This window comes from Myodes glareolus, chromosome 18 (genome assembly GCF_982192425.1).
Source record: "Myodes glareolus chromosome 18, mMyoGla1.1, whole genome shotgun sequence".
Classification (NCBI taxonomy): domain Eukaryota; kingdom Metazoa; phylum Chordata; class Mammalia; order Rodentia; family Cricetidae; genus Myodes; species Myodes glareolus.
In genome coordinates this window covers 7,969,286-7,988,554 of record NC_142043.1, presented here as the reverse complement: position 1 = coordinate 7,988,554, position 19,269 = coordinate 7,969,286, and the positions used below count along the sequence as shown (strand labels likewise).

The following is a 19,269-nucleotide window of genomic DNA, read 5'->3' as shown; positions in this document are numbered from 1 at the left end:
CCAGCTAGCCTGAAAATGCAGTGTTGTGTTTGGGGGACACTTCTGTCCCGTTTCAATGGTACTGTGGCTCACCAGGCCAGGAGGTTTCTTGGAGCCATCCACATTTTCTGAGATGTGGCATTGGGACCTATGGCCTACAATTCCCTATTAGCGAACGAAGTACTAGAAAGCACAGCAGGTCAGAACATCTAAGGCCACAGGCCTCTGAGGAACAGATTGGAAAACTCTCGGCTGGAGACCAGGGCAGTTCTGTGTTTTGCGGACCATGTTAGCTGTCAGCAAATTGCAGGATTTCTTTTTGCTCCTTCTGAGATGGTGATACTTCCAAGCTGTATTTGTGTAAAAGCTTCTTGGATGTGGAGTTCATGCTAGCAGTGGACTATAGGAAGTGGCAGTTTGTACTAGGGAGGAGAATGTTGCACTTCAGCTTCATTTGGTACAAGGTATGAACCTACCCAGCGGCATGGTGGTAGAGGAAGGACCAGGGACCATGCACCGCATACACTGCAATGTCAGTGTGCTCTACTGAAACGAAAGCCACAGCTTGGGTGTTGTGGGGGAACAGCTGTAGTCTCAGCCCTTGGGAGGCTGAAGCAGGTCGCGAATTCAAAGTCATCCATATATATTGATCTCTAGCACAGCATATAGCCCAGGCTGGTCCTGAACTCCTTATATAACTGAGGATAACCTTGAACTCCTGATCTTCTGACCTCTGCCTCCCAGATATTAGGATGCTAGTGCAGGCATGTGACACAGTTGTCTTCCCGTCCACTGAACCCAGAACCTCTTCCCAGCATCTCAGATGCTGCACCATCCTGAAGGTGCCTCCACCTCCCAGCAGCCTCCCCAGCTCTCACAGCAGCCGCCTTCCCCCACTTTTCTCTCAGTAGTATAGCAAGCTGCAGTGCAATTATCTGTCCAGTTTTCTTTCTCCCTGACGAGACTTTCAACATGTTAAGTATCACCATCAAAGCTTCAATATACCGGTCCAATTATGCATCTCTGTTGCATGCCTAACACCATGCCAAAGATAAACAAACTCCCCTCGAGGAAAGAAATAATTAGATGCCTGTCCCCTCAGCAGGTGAGCTCTCAAACACAGTCTATGTACATACAGTGTGTGTTTAAATGCAAGAGCGAGAGCACGTATTTCCTAAATCCAAAGAGGAAAAGCAAAGCAGAGAGGACTCTTCAAGAGTAACGTTGTCCTTTACTTTGGGGGATGACCCGGGCTGAGTGTGTCTGTAGAAGCCGAAAAGAGTATAGTCTGTATACTTCTGTAAGCAAGAGGGACAGGGTGGCCAGGAGGGAGGCCGAGATGGAAATGAGGCTCACGCACATTGGCCGTGTGTGGTGTCCATCCCTCAGGCATCTGCAAGGATCTGTAATAGCATGCTCCACGCAGCGGCCTTCCTGGAAGTCTGCAGAATCCGACCCTGCTTCCCCTTTAGATATTGGCTGCTCCACTGTCTTCAGAGCTTGAAAAACTAGATGGCAGGTTTCGGCCATTTACACCTGTGTCTTCCCAGCCTTGGTCACCACAGTCAAGCCACCCAAATTCCAGAATGCATTCTTCAGGATGGTAAGAATGCTGGTGCCACCTTCCAGGTGGTGAGACCAGGCATATTCATGTCTTCAACCATCCAGGTTTTGAAAAAACAATGATTTTCATTTTCATGTTACACTGATAATTGCAAGTTTCATAGCAGAACCTTCTAGATTCTCTGAGGACATACCCTCCACATTCTTCCTGCTCCTACAACCCCTCTCAGGGACAACCCAGAGCCTGTCCAGCTGATCAGAAGCTCTCCCCAGAGTTACTGCCTCAGGAGTGCCATGAGCACTGTCCTCATAACAAAGAAGGCAGGATCTGGAGAAGGGGCCAGGCTGGGAAGCTTCCCCCTCACTCCAGCCCTGAGGCGTGGACGCCTCTGGGGTCGGCAGCCTGAGGATCCCACAGAAAGCTCCAGTGTGTTGTCCGTGGCACTAACTGTGCTGCATGGAGCACACAGTGTTACAGCTGAGCTGACCTGGAGACAGAGGAGATAGAGCTCCGTCTCCAGAGCTGGAGCTGACCTGGAGACAGAGGAGACAGAGCTCCGTCTCCAGAGCTGGAGCTGACCTGGAGACAGAGGAGATAGAGCTCCGTCTCCAGAGCTGGAGCTGACCTGGAGACAGAGGAGACAGAGCTCCGTCTCCAGAGCTGGAGCTGACCTGGAGACAGAGGAGATAGAGCTCCGTCTCCAGAGCTGGAGCTGACCTGGAGACAGAGGAGACAGAGCTCCGTCTCCAGAGCTGGAGCTGACCTGGAGACAGAGGAGATAGAGCTCCGTCTCCAGAGCTGGAGCTGACCTCGGTGAGTTTCACACCAGCCAGTTCCCGACAGATCCAGGAGTGTGTGGAGCAGATGGAGACAGAAACGAGCCGTGACTAAAGAGGGTGGGGCACCATGCACATCACCGCATCACCATCCAGACAGTCCTCGTGCTGCTATTTTTATCACAGGAATCATAAAATTGGTGTCAGATGGGCTGGTCCATTTCCGCGAGCTGAGGACAGGAGAGAGAGGTTCTTTCCAGGGAAGACAGGTTGCTGCATAAGGCCATTAAGAATGCGTCTCTCAAAGGCCAGGCTTCGCCTTGAGCCTCACCAGCCCTGGGTTGTGTTCCTATAACCATAACAACAGACACCTCATCCCACCCACCTCGGTCCTGGCCCTGAACCAGTAGACATAGATAGAGTATCTTCTGAGTGCAGACTGTGGACCGAACACTGGGGAGTCAGATACAGATATGATCTGTGGCCCTGAAGGAATTTGCGCTTCACTGAAAAGGGGCGCCCTGTACCCGGACAGTGTCTGCTGGACTGTCATGGGTGGAAGGCTGCGGCAGGGAGGCTCTGGGGAGCTTCCAGTGGAGGCGACAGCCAGCTCGGGCTGATTCTTCAAAGATCAGCAGAGGTGTCGGATAAACAGACGAGAAAGAGCCTCCTGGAGGAGGTGGGGAGGAGGAGAATGGCAGATTTTTTTCTTTTAATGAAAGAGTTCTGGCCTAGTGTGGATTCCCAAGCCAGATGAGGGATAGTAGAACATTGTCCAAACCTAGGACATCTCCCAGAGAGCACGGCAGGAGTGGGGCTGCTTAGGCCTACTCAACTCCATAGAGACAAAGGCCACATGATAATAAAGTAAGTCAAGCTTCTGTCCAGCCCTGTCTACCCCACACCTAGCCCCTGCCCCCAGAGAACTAGTTCTTAGCAATCATGTGACTGGAAGTCTGATAATCTGGCTGATGTGCTTGGAGCACCCTGTGCTCCTCTCGTCAGTGTGCCTCTTCCCTCCCCCGGGAGCTGCAGTGCTTCCTCCCTGGACCACACACACACACACACACACACACACACACACACAGACTCCAGCTATATAAGCTAGCTCGGCCATTTCAATAAGCTGTCCTCTGAATCCATCTCCAGGTGGTTCATCCCCATCACACTAAGACCCTGATCCCTAACTTCTCTGCATCCTGGAACTGCCAGTGCACAGGGCTGATCAGGGTCAGCCTAGCCTAGCGCGCACTAAGCCCTGAGGGCCTCTCCTAGCATAAACCAAGTGCGACGCCACACACCTGTAACCCCAATACTTGGGAGACAGAGGCAGGAGGTCAGGAGTGCATGGTGATCCTTGGCTGTGTAGCGTGATCAAGGTCAGCCTGAGCTACGTGAGATCCTGTCTCAGAAGACAAAAGCCTGTAGCCTTCTCCAAAACCTAGCTGTAACAGGTTTTCCAGGAATGCAGGTAGACGCCTGCATTGACCGCTGCCCTTGGAAGCTGCCCAGGGGAGAGGCAGATGGGGGGGGGGCTGTTCAGGGAGGAGGCTGGCACGGTAAGCCACCCGTCCCCTCTGAAAAGGCTCCTTCTTGAGGCTGAGCTGAGAGTAGATCCAGGCGGTGAGTGTTGGCCTGCAAGTGGCAGTGGCAAATTGGGGTATTCGAGCTGAACAGGAACTAGGGACCTCCCACCTTGGGCTTTGGGGTGAAGCATATAACTAACTCCTGGCTAAAGACCAGGACCCTCTTCACCAGCCACAGGAAGTAAAACTGGATCGTTAAACAGAAGCTAGAAGCTAAGAGCAGAACTTTCTAGATTCTGTAGCTTTCATCTGGACTCTAATTAGTGTTACGAAATGCCTGGAAATTCAAGAGGAATTTAACGACCCAGATGGGGCGTAAGGGGAAACCAGGCAGAGCTGTGCCACCAAGGGATGGCAGGAAGTAGATTCACAGATGTGCTCGCCATCTGGGGCTTAGAGGCCTGCTTCTCATTTCCTCTGACCAGGCCCCACCCCCACCTTGAGTCCTGTGGCCTGGCAGACACAGTCTCTGGTCAGGCCCCACCTGTCTGGCCACAGCCTCTCTGCCAAGGCCAGCTCTATGGTCTGAATCCTGATGATGTGACTGAGGTCACTCCCTGTGTCTCCAAACAGGAATGATAAAGGAGATGTCACTGGGACGCCAGGAGGCTTTTGAAATTTTCAAGAGGGACCACGCGGACAGTGTCACCATCGATGACAACAGACAGATTCTGAAGCAGAGGTAAGATCCGGCCAGAGAGCAGCCTCCCACAGGTCTACGCAGGCCAGTCCCGAGACTTCCTATACTGTCCTTCTAACTACTCAGTCTAATGTCTGCAAGAAAGGTCTGAGGTCTACAGTTTCACATTTTCCAGTGTGCACCCTGTCCTCCTTCATGTGTGAGCTTTACCATCCCAGAACTACTGGGTAAGCCAGGTGTAGGTCAGGGTCTGCCACTGCCAGCATTAGCTCCATGGACAATGCTGACTTTGTATGTGTTCTCATAAGCCTAGGACTCTTAAATGTCTTCCTCATCTTCAGGGGAGAATTAGGCAAGCTGGGGTATAGCTCAGTGGGTAGAGAGCTTGCTGTGTACCCATGGGGATCTGAGGTCCAATCACCAGCACCTTGTACTTGTGATCCCAGCACTGGGAAGACAGAAAGAAAGAGAAGGTTCTCTGGGGCTTGATGGCAGTCAATCTAATTAAATAAATGAGTTTCAGGTTTAGCTTCTCAAAAAAAAGTAATAGAAGAACAATGTAATTGGTCTCTAGTCTACACATACACATTTTTTAATGTATAGACAAAATTGCATTTCTAAATCCTACATATTTTTGGTAGAATCAAGAGTGTGAGTAGATGAAAGGTGTGGGGAGAGAGATGACGGTTTAACATAGCTGCTACATGGAGGGATGAGAGACTTGACTGGGAAGGACCAAGGAACAAACCCAAAGTGATAGCTGCTTCCCCAGGGCGGGAGCAGATCTCAGCGCTCTGCAGGAATCCAGTAATGCAGTTCATATACAGAACTCTGGAGAGCAGTCCAGACCCTCTCAGTCCAGAGAAGTGTGTGCACCTTGTGACCTATCAACTCCACTGTGGGGTAAATATCCTACCTGGGCTCCCCAAAGGGCATATAGAACTTTCATGGCTGCACTGCGGTAGCTGGGGTAGTTGAGCATACTCTGGGTTCCGTGCTGAGTTTCTGATAGGGGATATAACAGAAAGTCCATGGATTAGGAAGCAGTATGGTAGTGGGGGTGGAGTGGTGGACTGGATACTTGCATATCAACAAGGATAGATCTTAAAAGCATGACACCAGGAAGGCGCACAGTTCCAAAACCTTACAGATGGACTAGCCTGAAACCAGAGACTGTCATACAAAAATAGCCACCGAGTGTACCCTACAAATGAAGGTCTGCAGCGGGGTGGGAGGGGGAGAGAGATGTCTCACTGGCTAAGAGTGATTGCCATTTAAGCACGAGGCCTGATTGCAGATTCCAGCACCCATGTAAAGTTCTGGACTTGGCCACATGAGTACCTCTCACTCCACTGCTGTGGGGGTGGAAAGACGAAGATTCCTGGAGCTTCCTGGCTACCAGCACAGCCCTATTTCAGGGAGAGATGCTGTCTCAAAGGAATAACGTGGAGACTGATTGAACAGGACACCTGGTGTCCTCCTCCGACCCCACATACACAGGCACTCACGTCCAACATACACACATGTGCACATACACATGAAGAATAGAAGCAGGAAGGGGTGCTAAATAGCAATCAGTGACCAAAATCAGGCGAGGTGGGTGTGTGAGCCTGAAGAGAGCCGAAGACTCTCCTAGAAGCATGGACACACACACACACTGACTTTGATTTTAGCATCTGAGACCAGAGGGATTTCAAACCTGCTGATGCTTCTGCTCCCCTGCATGCTTCGCGTTGCTGATACGGCCAATGGGATGTGGTAGAGCAGGCCACCTTCCTTGGGTATCTGGAAACAAGATTGTCAGCTAGATGGCAGCTGCTTCCTCCTCTAAGAAAGTTCTCCACCCAGCCTTGAGGCTTCTTTGCCAGCTCACAGTCATGAATTCCTAGTGATCCAAGGAAATACCAAACACAGTTAAGCCTGGGTGAGACTCCCCAGACACTCATGTAACTAGGTGTGGCCTGAGCATCCTTTTTCTGTAATGGATTCCACTAACAACCTGATCTGGAAACCACTGAGCCACAGTGTTCAGGAACTTTGATGTCCAGAGCCTTCGAAGGCGTCCCTTAAAACAATCAATAGAGCTGGGAAGATGATTCTGTCGGTAAAGTGCTTGCCAGGCAAGCGTCAGAGTGTGAGTTCAATACCCAGATCCCACATTAACTAAAATAATGATGATAATGATGATGATAATGAAAGCTGAGCACAGTGGTGCAGAGGACGATGTTTATAATCCCAGAGCTGGGGAGGTGGAGACTGCTGGGTTCATGGGGCTTAGTAGCCACTAGCCCAGCTTACTAGGCAAGTTCCATGCCAACCAGAGACCTTATTTCAAAACAAGGTGGCAGTGCTAACAGAATGATACCTGAAGCTGTTTTCAGTCCATGCCTGCACACACACACTGATGTTATTTGTGCACCCAGACTTAAAAGCCACCACCACGGCAGACATACTTCATTTTTCTTCTCTGAAACCATCGTGGCTCCTGGCTGGCTTGGACTTACATCTGATGGGGAGGTGGGTCATGGCTTACCAGGGCGAGCATGTGTGGATCTCTCAGAGGCTTCTGCATGCAAAACTGTCCTGAATCCAGTCGGCAGAGCTCTGATAACCGAAGCAGTTGTCAGAATTTAACTTGAAGCACATCTTGTTCGCCCATGGTGACCAGTGCTCCGGCGCTTCCATCTTCCTCTTGGCCATCGAACAAAGGAACTAGCATGCCTCACACAACACTCTGAGATAAATAGATCCAGTGGGAAGGCCGGAGACCAGCCAGCTCCCTGAAATAAATAAATAGATCCAGTGGGAAGGCCGGAGACCAGCTAGCTCCCTGAAATAAATAGATCCAATGGGAAGACCGGAGACCAGTCAACTCTCTGAAATAAATAAATAGATCCAACGGAAAAGCAGAAGACCAGCCATTCTAAAAGGGTAATTCTACTTCTGTTAAGTTAATATAATCGAAGTCACTAAGAAGCTGCTTCATGTCAAGAGGCCGTGGGGTGGCACCTGGAGCCCCACTTCTCTCTGGACCACCACTCTTACTCCCTGTCACAGAGACTATTCAATTGGTAGAGATTGTGCCAGGAAGATTCTCTGGAGGAACACAGCGAATAGACTGAATGCATTACCACAAAGGGAAATTGTTACATTGGGTACCCAATACAGTCTGGGAGTCCAACAGGGGCCATCACGCACTGAGGAGGCTGAGAATCCAGTTAACAAAGTCAGATGACTCAGCAACCTCGTCCACGCCCACAGCCTGGAGATGCCACAGAGTGGTTGGTAGTGCGTCCGTGTTGGAAGGCAGAAGAAGCGGGAGCCTAGCGTCGTGGACGATTGTCAGTGGCAGCCACTCATGCTGCCTTTTTCCAGGACATCTTCAAACCAAGGCCACCTGTTCGAAGATGTTGCCGGCTTGGAGCGAGGGCCTTCCCTCCTCAGTTAACCTCTCTGGAACTATCCTCACAGCTCGCCCAGAGGTGTGCTTTCCATACTTGTGCATGTACACATCCAGTCATTCGCGCAGGTGCCTACAGCAGAGACTGAGAGAAAATAAATCCCCAGATGCTCAGAGGAGTGACTTCCCTGGGGCCCTAACCTAGAAATACTCAAGTAATCCTGATCCCTTCGAAATATTTGCTCCAGTGCTTCCTAGTGGCAGGGAGGACCCACATCCTTAAGTGCTGGCAGAAGACTTCTGCCAGACCAGAGGTCTGGGGTCAGGCTGGCATTCAGTTTCTTCCCGCTCCCAGACCCCTCACCTTCCAGTATCCCAGCGTCCAGGACCAACCGGGCTGGTCTCCCGCCTTACTTCGCTGTTTCACATATATCAACTCTGTGGTGGATGGTGTTGGTGTGTCGTCCTGTTGAGACTGGATTTGCCTGACACTAAACTAATCTCCTCTAGCCCACAGCAAGATACAGTTATCCCTAATGGCGGCATTGTTGGTAGCCCAGAATCCTCCGTGATTCTCTTCACTTCCTGGTCTGGGGTTTCAGGAGGGCACATGGGTGGCGTCTGTGTCCCATGCTGCCTAGTAGGAGACAGTTCCCTATTCACCCATACACTTCTAGCATGGACTCTCTAGCATGTCTGAGTGCTGCTCGCGGATCTGGGGGAGGCTCTATTGCCTGTACATGATGAGAGAAATAAGATGTCACATTAGCAGAGCATTTGCCCTTCGTTGACCTCTAGCATATGAACCATTCTTCATTGGAGGTTTTTCCAGGGGAACATAATTGTTATACGTAAGCACTCTATTTTCGAAGCCTGAGCTGTCTTCCTACTATATAATAGGGAGCAAGGTAACGACCCACATTCTGTAAATACCGGGGCCAGGCTAAGCATGGGGAGCTTTTCTTCTGTGTCAAACTTCTTACAAACCAAACCCTTCAGACACTGAGTCCCCACTGAGTAACAAAAAAGGAAATGAGCAGGGAGACGAACTGCAATTGGAAGTCAAGGCGTTAATAACATGAGCTAAGTCACTCCACTGGGTCCTTCCAGCATAGAACAAAACAGCAATGTACAAGCAACAGGAGAAGTGTGTTGGGGGGAATTGCAGGTGCCATCTGGAAATGCTACCCATGACAAATAGGAGCTCCCCTGTTCCCGTTAGACTTCAAGTTTAACCTTTATTATTTTTCCATTTGATGTTTATATTTATGCTTTGTCTGCTGAACTAGAATTATAAACTCTGCGGGCAGAGACTAGAAGAGACTAGATTAGAATCTTCACGGAAACCCCTGGTTTTTAAAATGATGCCGGGCACACACACACACACACACACACACACACACACACAAAAAAAAAAAAAGAAAGAAAGAAAACAACAACAACAACAAAAACTCTGCTCAAAGAACTATTTTGTTTGAGAAGGCCTATTTGAAATTGACTTGAGGACTCTTAGCACCCAAGCACCAAGGACACTGTTTAAGATTTGCTGTTGCCTCCAAGAAGTGCAGAGTCTTAGGGGACTGTGTCCCGCCACCTGGCTCCCAGCTAGCTTTACCCCTGAAATAATTACACGGAAACTGTATTCTTTTAAACACTGCTTGGCCCATTATCTGTAGCCTCTTATTAGCTAACTTTTACATATTGATCTAACTCATTTCTAATAATCTGTGTAGCACCACGAGGTGGTGGCTTACCAGGAGGATTCTAACTTGCAGCTGTCTCAGAGAGGAGAGTCATGGCGACTGCCTCACTGCCTTCTTCCTCCCAGCATTCTGTTCTGTCTACTCCACCTATCTAAGCTGCTGTACTATCAAAAGCCAAGGCAGTTTCTTTATTAACCAATGAAAGTAACACATAGACAGAAAGCCCACCTACATCACTGGACCTCCATTGTCTGTGGGACTGCTTCCAGGGCATGACCCCAGCTCCTAGCTCAGCATACCCCACAAGGATCCTGTCCTGCCTGGTGGTGGTCAATATCCATACACATGGCACAAGGGGCTTCAGTCCACACTTCCCACGAACTCTGCTGAGCTGATCAAGCCTGGCTTTTACCAGATGCTTCAGCACTGGTTCCTGTAGGGTGACAGGCCCTTACAGAGAAGACATAAATGACCTATGAGGAGCCTTCATTTGGGAGTCAGGGGTGGAGTCCTTAGCCACCCAGCCTTGTAGGAAAATGCAGTTCTCTACTTGGAACTCCCTGTCTTAGTCCCAGGCCAAACAGACAGATGCAGAAAACAGCAATGGCAGACTGTCACCACCTTTCTAGCAAGCACAGAGCACTGGTGGTGTCCTGGCCCTACTTCCCACTCATCAATGCAGCTCTATGCAGATGAAGTAGTTACGGACCATGCAATGAAATAATTGAGTTTCTCTGGAACCCTGTGAGTTTCGGGGAGGTTGAAAGAGGACAGGGAAAAAAGAGATTGTTGAATTAAGATGGACAATAGGAAACTGAGGCATTAAAATGGGAGGAGTTAGCCTAACATGCTTGGTTTTATATGTGTTTGGAAACTTCTAGAATAAAAAGTTTTCTAAAATTCAGTGTATCTTCAAAATCCAGGTCACTGCAAGCTTCCACATGAAGGTGTTTTGACTACACATTACACATAGATGGACGCCTTCCTAGACAAACTGAAACAGTGTGGCTATTGGCATCCAAGGTGGAATATGTACTATGTCCATATATTGTGTAGTTGTTGTAGTTGCTGTTGGTTGTGTTTTGTTCGTAGGGTTTGGCCACCCCTTTACTCTCGTGACTGAAGGGGTGAGAGATCAACTAGTATCTCATGAACTCTTGAGTGGTAGCTCGTCTTTGTTGTCCTTGTGACTGAACTTGGAGTCCCTTAGGAGACACACCTCTGAGTGTGTCTGTTGCAGGTGTTAACTGAGGAAGACCCCCCCTTCTGACTGTGTGTGGTACCATCCCTTGGACTGGGATCCTGGACTGAAAATGAAAAGCAAGCCAGCCAGGCATCACAGTCTCTCTGCTTCATGATAGAGACACAACATGGGCAACCACCTCATGCCACCCTGCTAGCACCATGCCTCCCACACTGTGTGTGATGACCTTTGTCCCCGCAAGAGCCACTCATTCCTTCCACGGTTCGTACCTTGTACTATTTCTTCAGTGCAGGGTTCAGCTCATCATGGATGTCACATGTCTGTTAGAAAACAAAGGGGCACTGGGCAGTAGTGGCGCATGCCTTCAATCCCAGTACTCAGAATCCCAGGGAGGCAGAAGCAGGCAGATCTCTGTGAGTCCGAGGGCCGCCTGGTCTACAAGAGCTAGTTAGTTCCAGGACAGGTTCCAAAGCTACAGAGAAACCCTGTCTCGGAAAAAAAAGGAAAAAAAGGAAAAGTAGGGGCACCCTGACTGCACACCAGCACAATTTTTGAAATTTAAGGGCACCCTGACTGTTCACCAGCACAACCTCATGGACTAGTATTTACCCACCAAATATAAGAGTTCCTAATGATGTAGGGAAGAAGTTACAATGCTAAGTGGAAAACTATCAGGGGATAAAATCTTACATATTATTTACATTATTATATATGTGTTTGTACTTATGCATACATATAACCTCACTGTAAAAATATGCTAGAGAAAAGACTAGACAGATCTGCATTTCAGAATGTATTTATTCCTGGTTTGGGCATTATTTTTCTCTTAAACTGTATTATTAAAATCTGATTTAATAGTCTTCTGCGACAGGAGTCAGCAAACATTTTCTATAAAAGGTCAAGCAGTAGAAGTGTTTTTCTCCACAAGCCACACAGTCCCTGCCACAGCCTCTCCACAGCTGTGGTAACTTACTTACAAGCCACCATAGATGAAGTGGTGATGAATGGGTGAACACATTTCAATAAAACTTTATTCACAGAATCAGGAAGTAGCCCTGCTTTGTTTCATGACTGGTCGTCAATGGCTGACCTCTGCTATTGTGTGTCAAAAAAGCAATGTTATTTAAGAATGCACATGGCTGATAGATCATGGCAGAGAAACTTTATCACCACACTTCATTCTGGTACCCTGTCACTATAAAGCATCAGAAATTGAATTTATTCATTAATTAATGTAAGAACATTTTTAATTGTTATTTTGTGTGTATGGATATTTCACCTGCTTAAGGTATATGCACCTCATGCCTGCAATGCATACAGTACCTCCAGAAGCCAGAAGAGGGTGTTGGATCCCCAGAACTGGAGTCACAGGTGGTTGTGACCCACCATGTGGGCACTGCGAGCTTACGAGGCCCTCTGGACGTACAGGCGGTGCCCCCGCCCGGCGTTGCTCTAACTTGACGAGGCCACCATATCAAGCTCACTTCGGTTCTCCCTTTTCTTTATCACATCCCTGCAGCCTCTCAGACGTCTCCTCCTTTTTCACATGTAACACAGGATGACTAGAAAAAAATAAAAATTTTTGTTTTTGTTTTTTTTTCTCCAGATTTTCTGAAGCAAAGGCTCTGGGAGAAAGTATAAATCAAACAAGAAGTAAAATTGGTAAGCAGATGGTGTTCTGGATGCTTCTTTCGCCATTTCCCACTGGACTTTGGGTGGTGCTGTGCCACAAAGTCTCGCTTGCATCCCTGCCCGGGAGCCGTGGCACACACTAAGCGAGGTGTTTTGTGTGTGTCCGTCCTGAGCTGGTACCGGGTGTCTCGCTGGCTCGCCATACCCCAGTGAGAGAGTTTTGCTCCCGCCTGTGTGTTTCAGCAGTAGCTCAGCCTGACAGCCGTGCAGTTCCAACAGCACTGTCTCATATTTCCAAGGGTCGTGAAGCCCTGCTACGCTGCCCAGAGCTGCTGCTGGGCACTTTTGGCACTCGTGTGCTTTCAGCACCATCCTTAAAGCCAAAGCCAGGAAGCCGGGAAGAGTCAGTGCTCCTCTCCCAGCCGCCGAGCTGCCCGGTTCTGGTGAGCTTGTCTGGAAGGGAGCTCTTAAGGCCACAGACAAACTTAAAAATGCACGCGCCTCCAGACTTTTTCAAAGCAAGAAGAAAATGTCTCTTATCCTAAGCTACAAAATACAACCAAGACCCACATCTCTGACAGAGCAGCTTCACAGAGGGGACCCTTCTGCCTCTGTACTGAGAAAGCAACTGTTGCCTGTTTGCAACTGGTCCCTGGGTTCCTTCTTGTCCCATCTGTCCCTCAGAAGCCACTCTGAGTGCCTGCTCTGTGACTGTATAAGAAAGAGCTGTGGCAGCTTGACCCTAAGCCACACCCACACTGAGAGCCCCTGTGTCCCATCTGGAGCCCAGGAGCCAGGATGGTTGTGATGGGTGGGTGGTTTTCATTCTCAGGTTTACAGAATCTGATAGCACCTAGGAAAGGAGTCGCAATGAGAAAGTGTCTAAAACAAGTGGTCTGTGGATGTGTGTGCAGTGAGGATGGGGGTTGTCTTGATCACATCAGTGAGTGTCCACTGTGGGTGGTTCCACTCTCTAGGCTTAGGTGCTAGGCCATGTGAGAATGGAGAGCGTGGGCTAAGGAATAAGCGTATTTACATTCATCTCTCTGCTCTTGACTATGGAGTGACGGGACTTGGTGCTTGTCACACAGACTCCCTTCTATGATGGACTGTGATCTGGCATTGTGAACTGAAATTAGCCCTCTCTCCCCTAAGTTGCTTTTGATCGGGACATTTTTATCACAGCCACAAAAATGGAACTGTGATAGATGGGGAAACTAATTAAGTTGAGGTTTAGTACCACCTGCGATGGTGGAGGCGAACAGAGGTGCAGAACTGGCAGCACCCACAGAGTAAGGAGTACTCACCATAAGGCAGCCTTTGTCAGGTGTCTCTGATGCTTCTCCGGCCTTGAACAGCTTAGTAGTGATAAGACTCAATATTAGACCTTGCTACTGAGCACCTGTGTGTAACAGTACATTGATATTTATATATCAGAAATGGTTTCAGGACTTTGGTAAGTCTCTCCTTATCATGATCAGCTATGTAGTCATACCTAGCCACCAGTCACATGCACATGCCAGACCCCTTTCTCCAGTCTGGGGTGCAGATGTGTCTTTGTAATAGAGAACAGCAGTGGTCCTTCCCGTCCCACTTGTCACCTCCTAGATCCAGGTCACCTCTTTCTCAAAGTGGATAAGGGTGAGGATTACATTGACCTGTCTAGACTGGATATGCATTTGTGATTAATACTAAAAGGATTCATATATGCTATCGGAAGCCCTGGGCAAGGAAATGCTGGGGTTTTATTTCCCAGGAAACAGTGGTTAGAATTGACATCAGTGCTGAGATTTTGGCTTCCAGTTATACCAAGAAAACAGCCAATTGAGATGTAAAAACAAAACCAATGCCTGCTTCACAGCCACCACTACCTTTCCAACTGTCTTCTTGATCCAAGAGGACTAAGGTGAACAGACTGTGAAGACCATTCTGTAACATGATGGGTCTGCTTGTTGGGGTTTCTGTCCTGCCCATTCCCACAGCCCTCATGCCCCATAGAATCACACAGAAGTCTACATTTGATATAAACTGATTGGCCCATTAGCTCAGGCTTCTTATTAGCTCTTGTAACTTATATTAACCCATTATTCTTATCTATGTTAGCCACATGGCTCAGTACCTTTTTCATTGGGGTAGGTCCTGCTTCTTCAGTGATCTGGGCAGGACTGGGAGGAATGGGCTTACTCTTTCCTGGAATTCTCCTGTTCTTATCACCCCGCCTCTACTTCCTGTCTGGTTGACCTGCCTATACTTCCTGCCTGACCAATCAGCTTTTATTTAAAACATGATTGACAGAATACAGACAATTATCCCACACCACTTCGCCCTCTTTTTTTTTTTCAAACAAAGGAAAATATCCATAGTCCATAGTAGTATTCTAGGCTACTTCTGGCTGGTTGGGGGCACTGATAATCTTATCGGGACCTAAAGAAAATTTAGAATTATGATCAAGTCCTGACTGGATTATCCTGTGAGTCTTGATCATCTCAGGCAGCAGTCAGGGAAGCCCACATCACAGCATCATTCACATGGCAGGTTAAATCTGAGCACATATGTAAAGTTTCTGAGAGGTAGGAACCCAGCACAGATGGGCCATGCCTTGGCTGGGGTGGTGACTCAGCTCTGCTGACAGTACTGCCACATCCCAGTTATGGGCAGGCTCAGATGCCATGGAATATACTTGTAATTGGCCCACAGAGAGGAAACTACAGATCAACAAACCCATATGTTTAAACTTCAAGTAGTCTGGCCACTGTCTCCATTTTTCTCTGACCTACAGTTCTGTCTTGCATTTCATCCTTAGAGATTCCTGGACACTTTCTATTTCAGTAGTAGCCAAATAAAATCAATTTTATATAGTAAAACTTCGCTATTATTTCCTTTCCTTAAGAAACCAACTAACTAGGTGGCTAGCTATTGCCAGTACTAGAGAGACAGTTCAGTGATTAAGAGCACTTGCTGTGAATACAAGAAGAGTTGAGTTCAAATCCCCAGTACTCAAGTAAAAGCCAGATATGGCCATGGGACAAGAGGATCCTGGGAGCCTGCTGGTCAGCTTAGTCAAAGAGGTGAACCTCAAGAATGAATGTCCTTCAGGTTTAGTGAGAGACTCTGTCTCAAAAATAAGGTGGAAAGCTGAGAAGGAAGACACCTGTTGTACAACATACACACACACACTCTCACACATGGATATGCATAGCACACACATGTGCATGCATGCGCGCACACACACGTGCATGCATTCGCACACATACACACATTCACAAGCTCTTTCCACGCACTTTTTTTTTGTCCTTCTCAATAATTTCCTTACATCAGCTTTGATCTTGAAACCAAAATTGGGAGAAATAACCAATTTAGACTCTCCCTGCAATGGTAATTCTGTGTACCTGTCCCACACATCGGAATCGAAATACTCCACAATTTTTGGTCACATGGATTATGTTTTAAAGACTTTTGTGTCCACTCTATTGCCATCCTCTCTGTCTCTAGAAATGCCATTGAGTTCAAAATCTTGGGACAGTAGACTGCCTTCGAGACTCACTTCTTAGAGTCCTGGCGTCTGTCTTACTGCCCCAGTAGGCCACCATTGGCTACATCATCTCTGGCAACAAAGGACAGTGAATGGCTACACCCTGGCCAGGCCCCTGCTGTACCAGGCCAGGAACAGCTGCCATCGTAGGTAGGTGAAGCAGTTTGACTGTACGTTCAGGAACCTGTGCCCCACTCAAGGCCTCTTAAAGCCAGAAAACAATGAAAATGGACATGGCAGGAGCTGGTCCTCACAAGCCTGTGCTGCATTCAGTAACTGGAGGGAGGGTTTGGGTTGTGGCTCAGAAGCACAGTGCTTTCCTGGGGGCTTATGGGCCCTGTATTAAAAAAACGAAGTTAACTGAGAATATAGCAGAGGTGCAGTGAGCAAGGGTAAAGCAGAAGATGTGGACACCCAGGAAGCTAGCAGCATGTCCCTCCAGATTCCTCTTTGACTGTTTCTGGCGTGTGTTTGGGAACCGGGAAACCATCACTCAGAGTTCCATCTCCCTCTGCCTCTCAAGGGGGAGGTCCTCCTCCATCCTCCAACTTTGGGGCTGCTCTGTCAGTGAGCACTCTCTTGAACTTCACTCTCAAACCTACCTCCTGTGTGCTGGCTTTTACCATTGCATCCCAAAGGAAAGAAACAGCAACGTCCAACTCACTTTAATAGATTATAACAAGGAGGCCCTTTTAACACATTTTTCATGCTGGGCAGTGGTGGCACATGTCTTTAATCCCAGCACTGAGGAGGCAGAGGCAGGTGGATCTCTGTGAGTTTGAGGACAGCATGGTCTGTCCACAAGAGCTAGTTCCAGGACAGGCTCCAAAGCTACACAGAGAAACCCTGTCTTGAACATTTTCACGAGTATGTATTTGATGTGTGAGCATGCTGTGGCCGACACGTGGAGGTCAGAGGACAGTTTGTGCGATCTAGTTCTCTCCTTCCACCATGTGGGTCCCAGGACTGAACTCGGGTCGTCTTCTTGGCAGCAGGCACCTTTAACCAGAAGCCATCTCGCTGGCCCAACATCAGTTTCTTAATCTCTGGGTTCTCAAAGAGGTCCTCACCACTGGCCCTTTGTGTTGCCAGCAATACTAACCAGTCTTTATGTCGAAAGTTATAGTTTGTTATTCTACACAGCTACATCTACTGATCATTTCCATTATGATTGCTTCCATGTTTTTACACCTAGGAAGAGTCATTTTGACAGGGACTTCATTGCTAAGTATCTGTTTAATACGTGTCTAAATATTCTTGTAGTTTTTCTAGTGTTAACATTTTTGCATTAAATTCATTTAGGATTTGCTGTGAAATATGTCATAAGCTGAAATGCAAAGTAGGCTATCTCTGAAATAACCAGTTTTCCTGATACCTCCTCTGGTTCGTTTATTTGGTTGACTGGTTTGGTTTGGTTTAGTTTGGCTTGGTTTGCTTTTGGTTTTTCAAGACAGGCTCTCTTGTAACCACAGGCTCTCCTTGAACTCACAGAGATACACCTGACTCTGCCTCCCAAGTGCTGAGATTAAAGGCGTGCGCCACCACCGCCTGCCTTTACCTCTTCCATTTTAATGGAATATCTTAAAATAAAATGCTTTTTTTTCCCTAAGTAAACACTTCCGGGTCTTCCAGGAGGAGGATAATGCGACTTAATCTCATCATAACAGACTGACCTGATCATTTCTGTTCTCGGGTTTCAGAGATAACTTTGCCAGCAGATAACATTTAGATATCAGGGAAAAAAGGCCCGCAGAAGAGTGTCAACCGCATGCCAACCAGGCAGCTCGGGATGCCGTGGGAACAGCAGCGTGCCTGAGTGGGTGGCCCCTGAGCTCAGCACTGTCTTTAAATGCACAGCTTGGCTCAGCTTTCTGACCTACCCCCATGAGTTGGTGAGATGCCATCTCTACGGAGGGAGGGTGTTGCCCTGTCTTTTGGCTGGAAGGGGAGTGATAGCAGACCGAAGCAGGGGAAGGGCATTAACGATGCTAGACAGGAAATCACACATAGCAGAGGATTTGCTGTGTTCCTACTCAGCCATCTGAAAATAAAGAAATCTTTTGCTGAAGGGCACCAATAGCTTTCAAAAGAGAAAACAGACAGGGCCAAGATGCCCTCACATGGCAGCCAGTCCACTCATAGTAGAAACAGCCTCAGTTTCCTACCAGCTTCACTTAGTCACGTGACCTCTAGACCAGACCCTTCCTCTAATTCAGTGTCTACACTACAGCTTATTGAAACCTGTTGGGAATGCACAGCACTCCCCTCCCAGTAGTCTGCCATTGCACGTCACTTAAAAGGTAGAGATGCCGTCAGACACATCCAGCCGCCACCGCTAATCAGACCTCAGGAGACAAAAGTCCAGCCCAGTCAGTTTATGTGGGGAACACAGTAAAGCCCTGGGCAGCAGCCTGAGTGAGGCTTACAGGGTGGCCAGCAGCAAGAGAATTCAGCAGTAGCTTGATGACATCCTAAAATCTGGAATTGTCTGAACGTCTGACGGAAAAAAAGGAGACCACCACTACCGCCGTGTGTCTGAGGACATACTTAAGACCAGAGAGGCAGAAACTGCGTCCTAGGTACAGTGGTGATTGCTGTCATGTTTCCCTGGGTGCAGATAAAAAAGCTGCATCTGAGAGAAGTTAGTTAGCATGCCCACAAGTGTGCAGCAGCCCCTCCTGCTATCATGTCCTCTGTCTCTATCCCCCCTCCTGGTATCATGTCCTCTGTCTCTATCCCCCCTCCTGGTTTCATGTCCTGTGTCTCTATCCCCCCTCCTGCTATCATGTCCTCTGTCTCTATCCCCCATCCTGGTATCATGTCCTGTGTCTCTATCCTCCCTCCTGCTGTCATGTCCTGTGTCTCTATCCCCCCTCCTGCTGTCATGTCCTGTGTCTCTCACCTCCCTCCTACTGTCATGTCCTGGGTCTCTCACCTCCCTCCTACTGTCATGTCCTGGGTCTCTCACCTCCCTCCTACTGTCATGTCCTGGGTCTCTCAGCCCCCCACCTCTGATGACCTCCTGCTGTCATGTCCTGGGTAGTCTTGTGCAGGCTCCTGTGTGTTCTCATGTCATCAGCTGTCACATATGACGACAGTGCTCTATAGTTCTCCTTCCATCTCCAGCTTTTCCGGTCCTGAGCGGTGCCAGCCTCTCCTGTGATGTCCCGTTTGGGGCTGAGCAGTCATAGCCGCTGTTCTCAGCATTTCCTCAGGCTCCACTGCCGGATGAGACTGCTCCGACTCAGGCCAG

At 48.4% G+C, this 19,269-nt stretch overlaps 1 protein-coding gene across 2 annotated transcripts in view; it reads left to right on the top strand.

Moving 5' to 3' along the window:
* Positions 1 to 19,269, top strand: part of Kif6 (kinesin family member 6) — a 303,195-nt gene that overhangs the window by 220,699 nt on the left and 63,227 nt on the right. For both annotated transcript variants that reach the window (XM_087897899.1, XM_087897898.1), the window contains exons 14-15: positions 4,479 to 4,587; positions 12,459 to 12,514. In XM_087897899.1, coding sequence (XP_087754025.1) covers positions 4,479 to 4,587; positions 12,459 to 12,514 — 165 coding nt within the window. The remainder of the gene's footprint in view (positions 1 to 4,478; positions 4,588 to 12,458; positions 12,515 to 19,269) is intronic.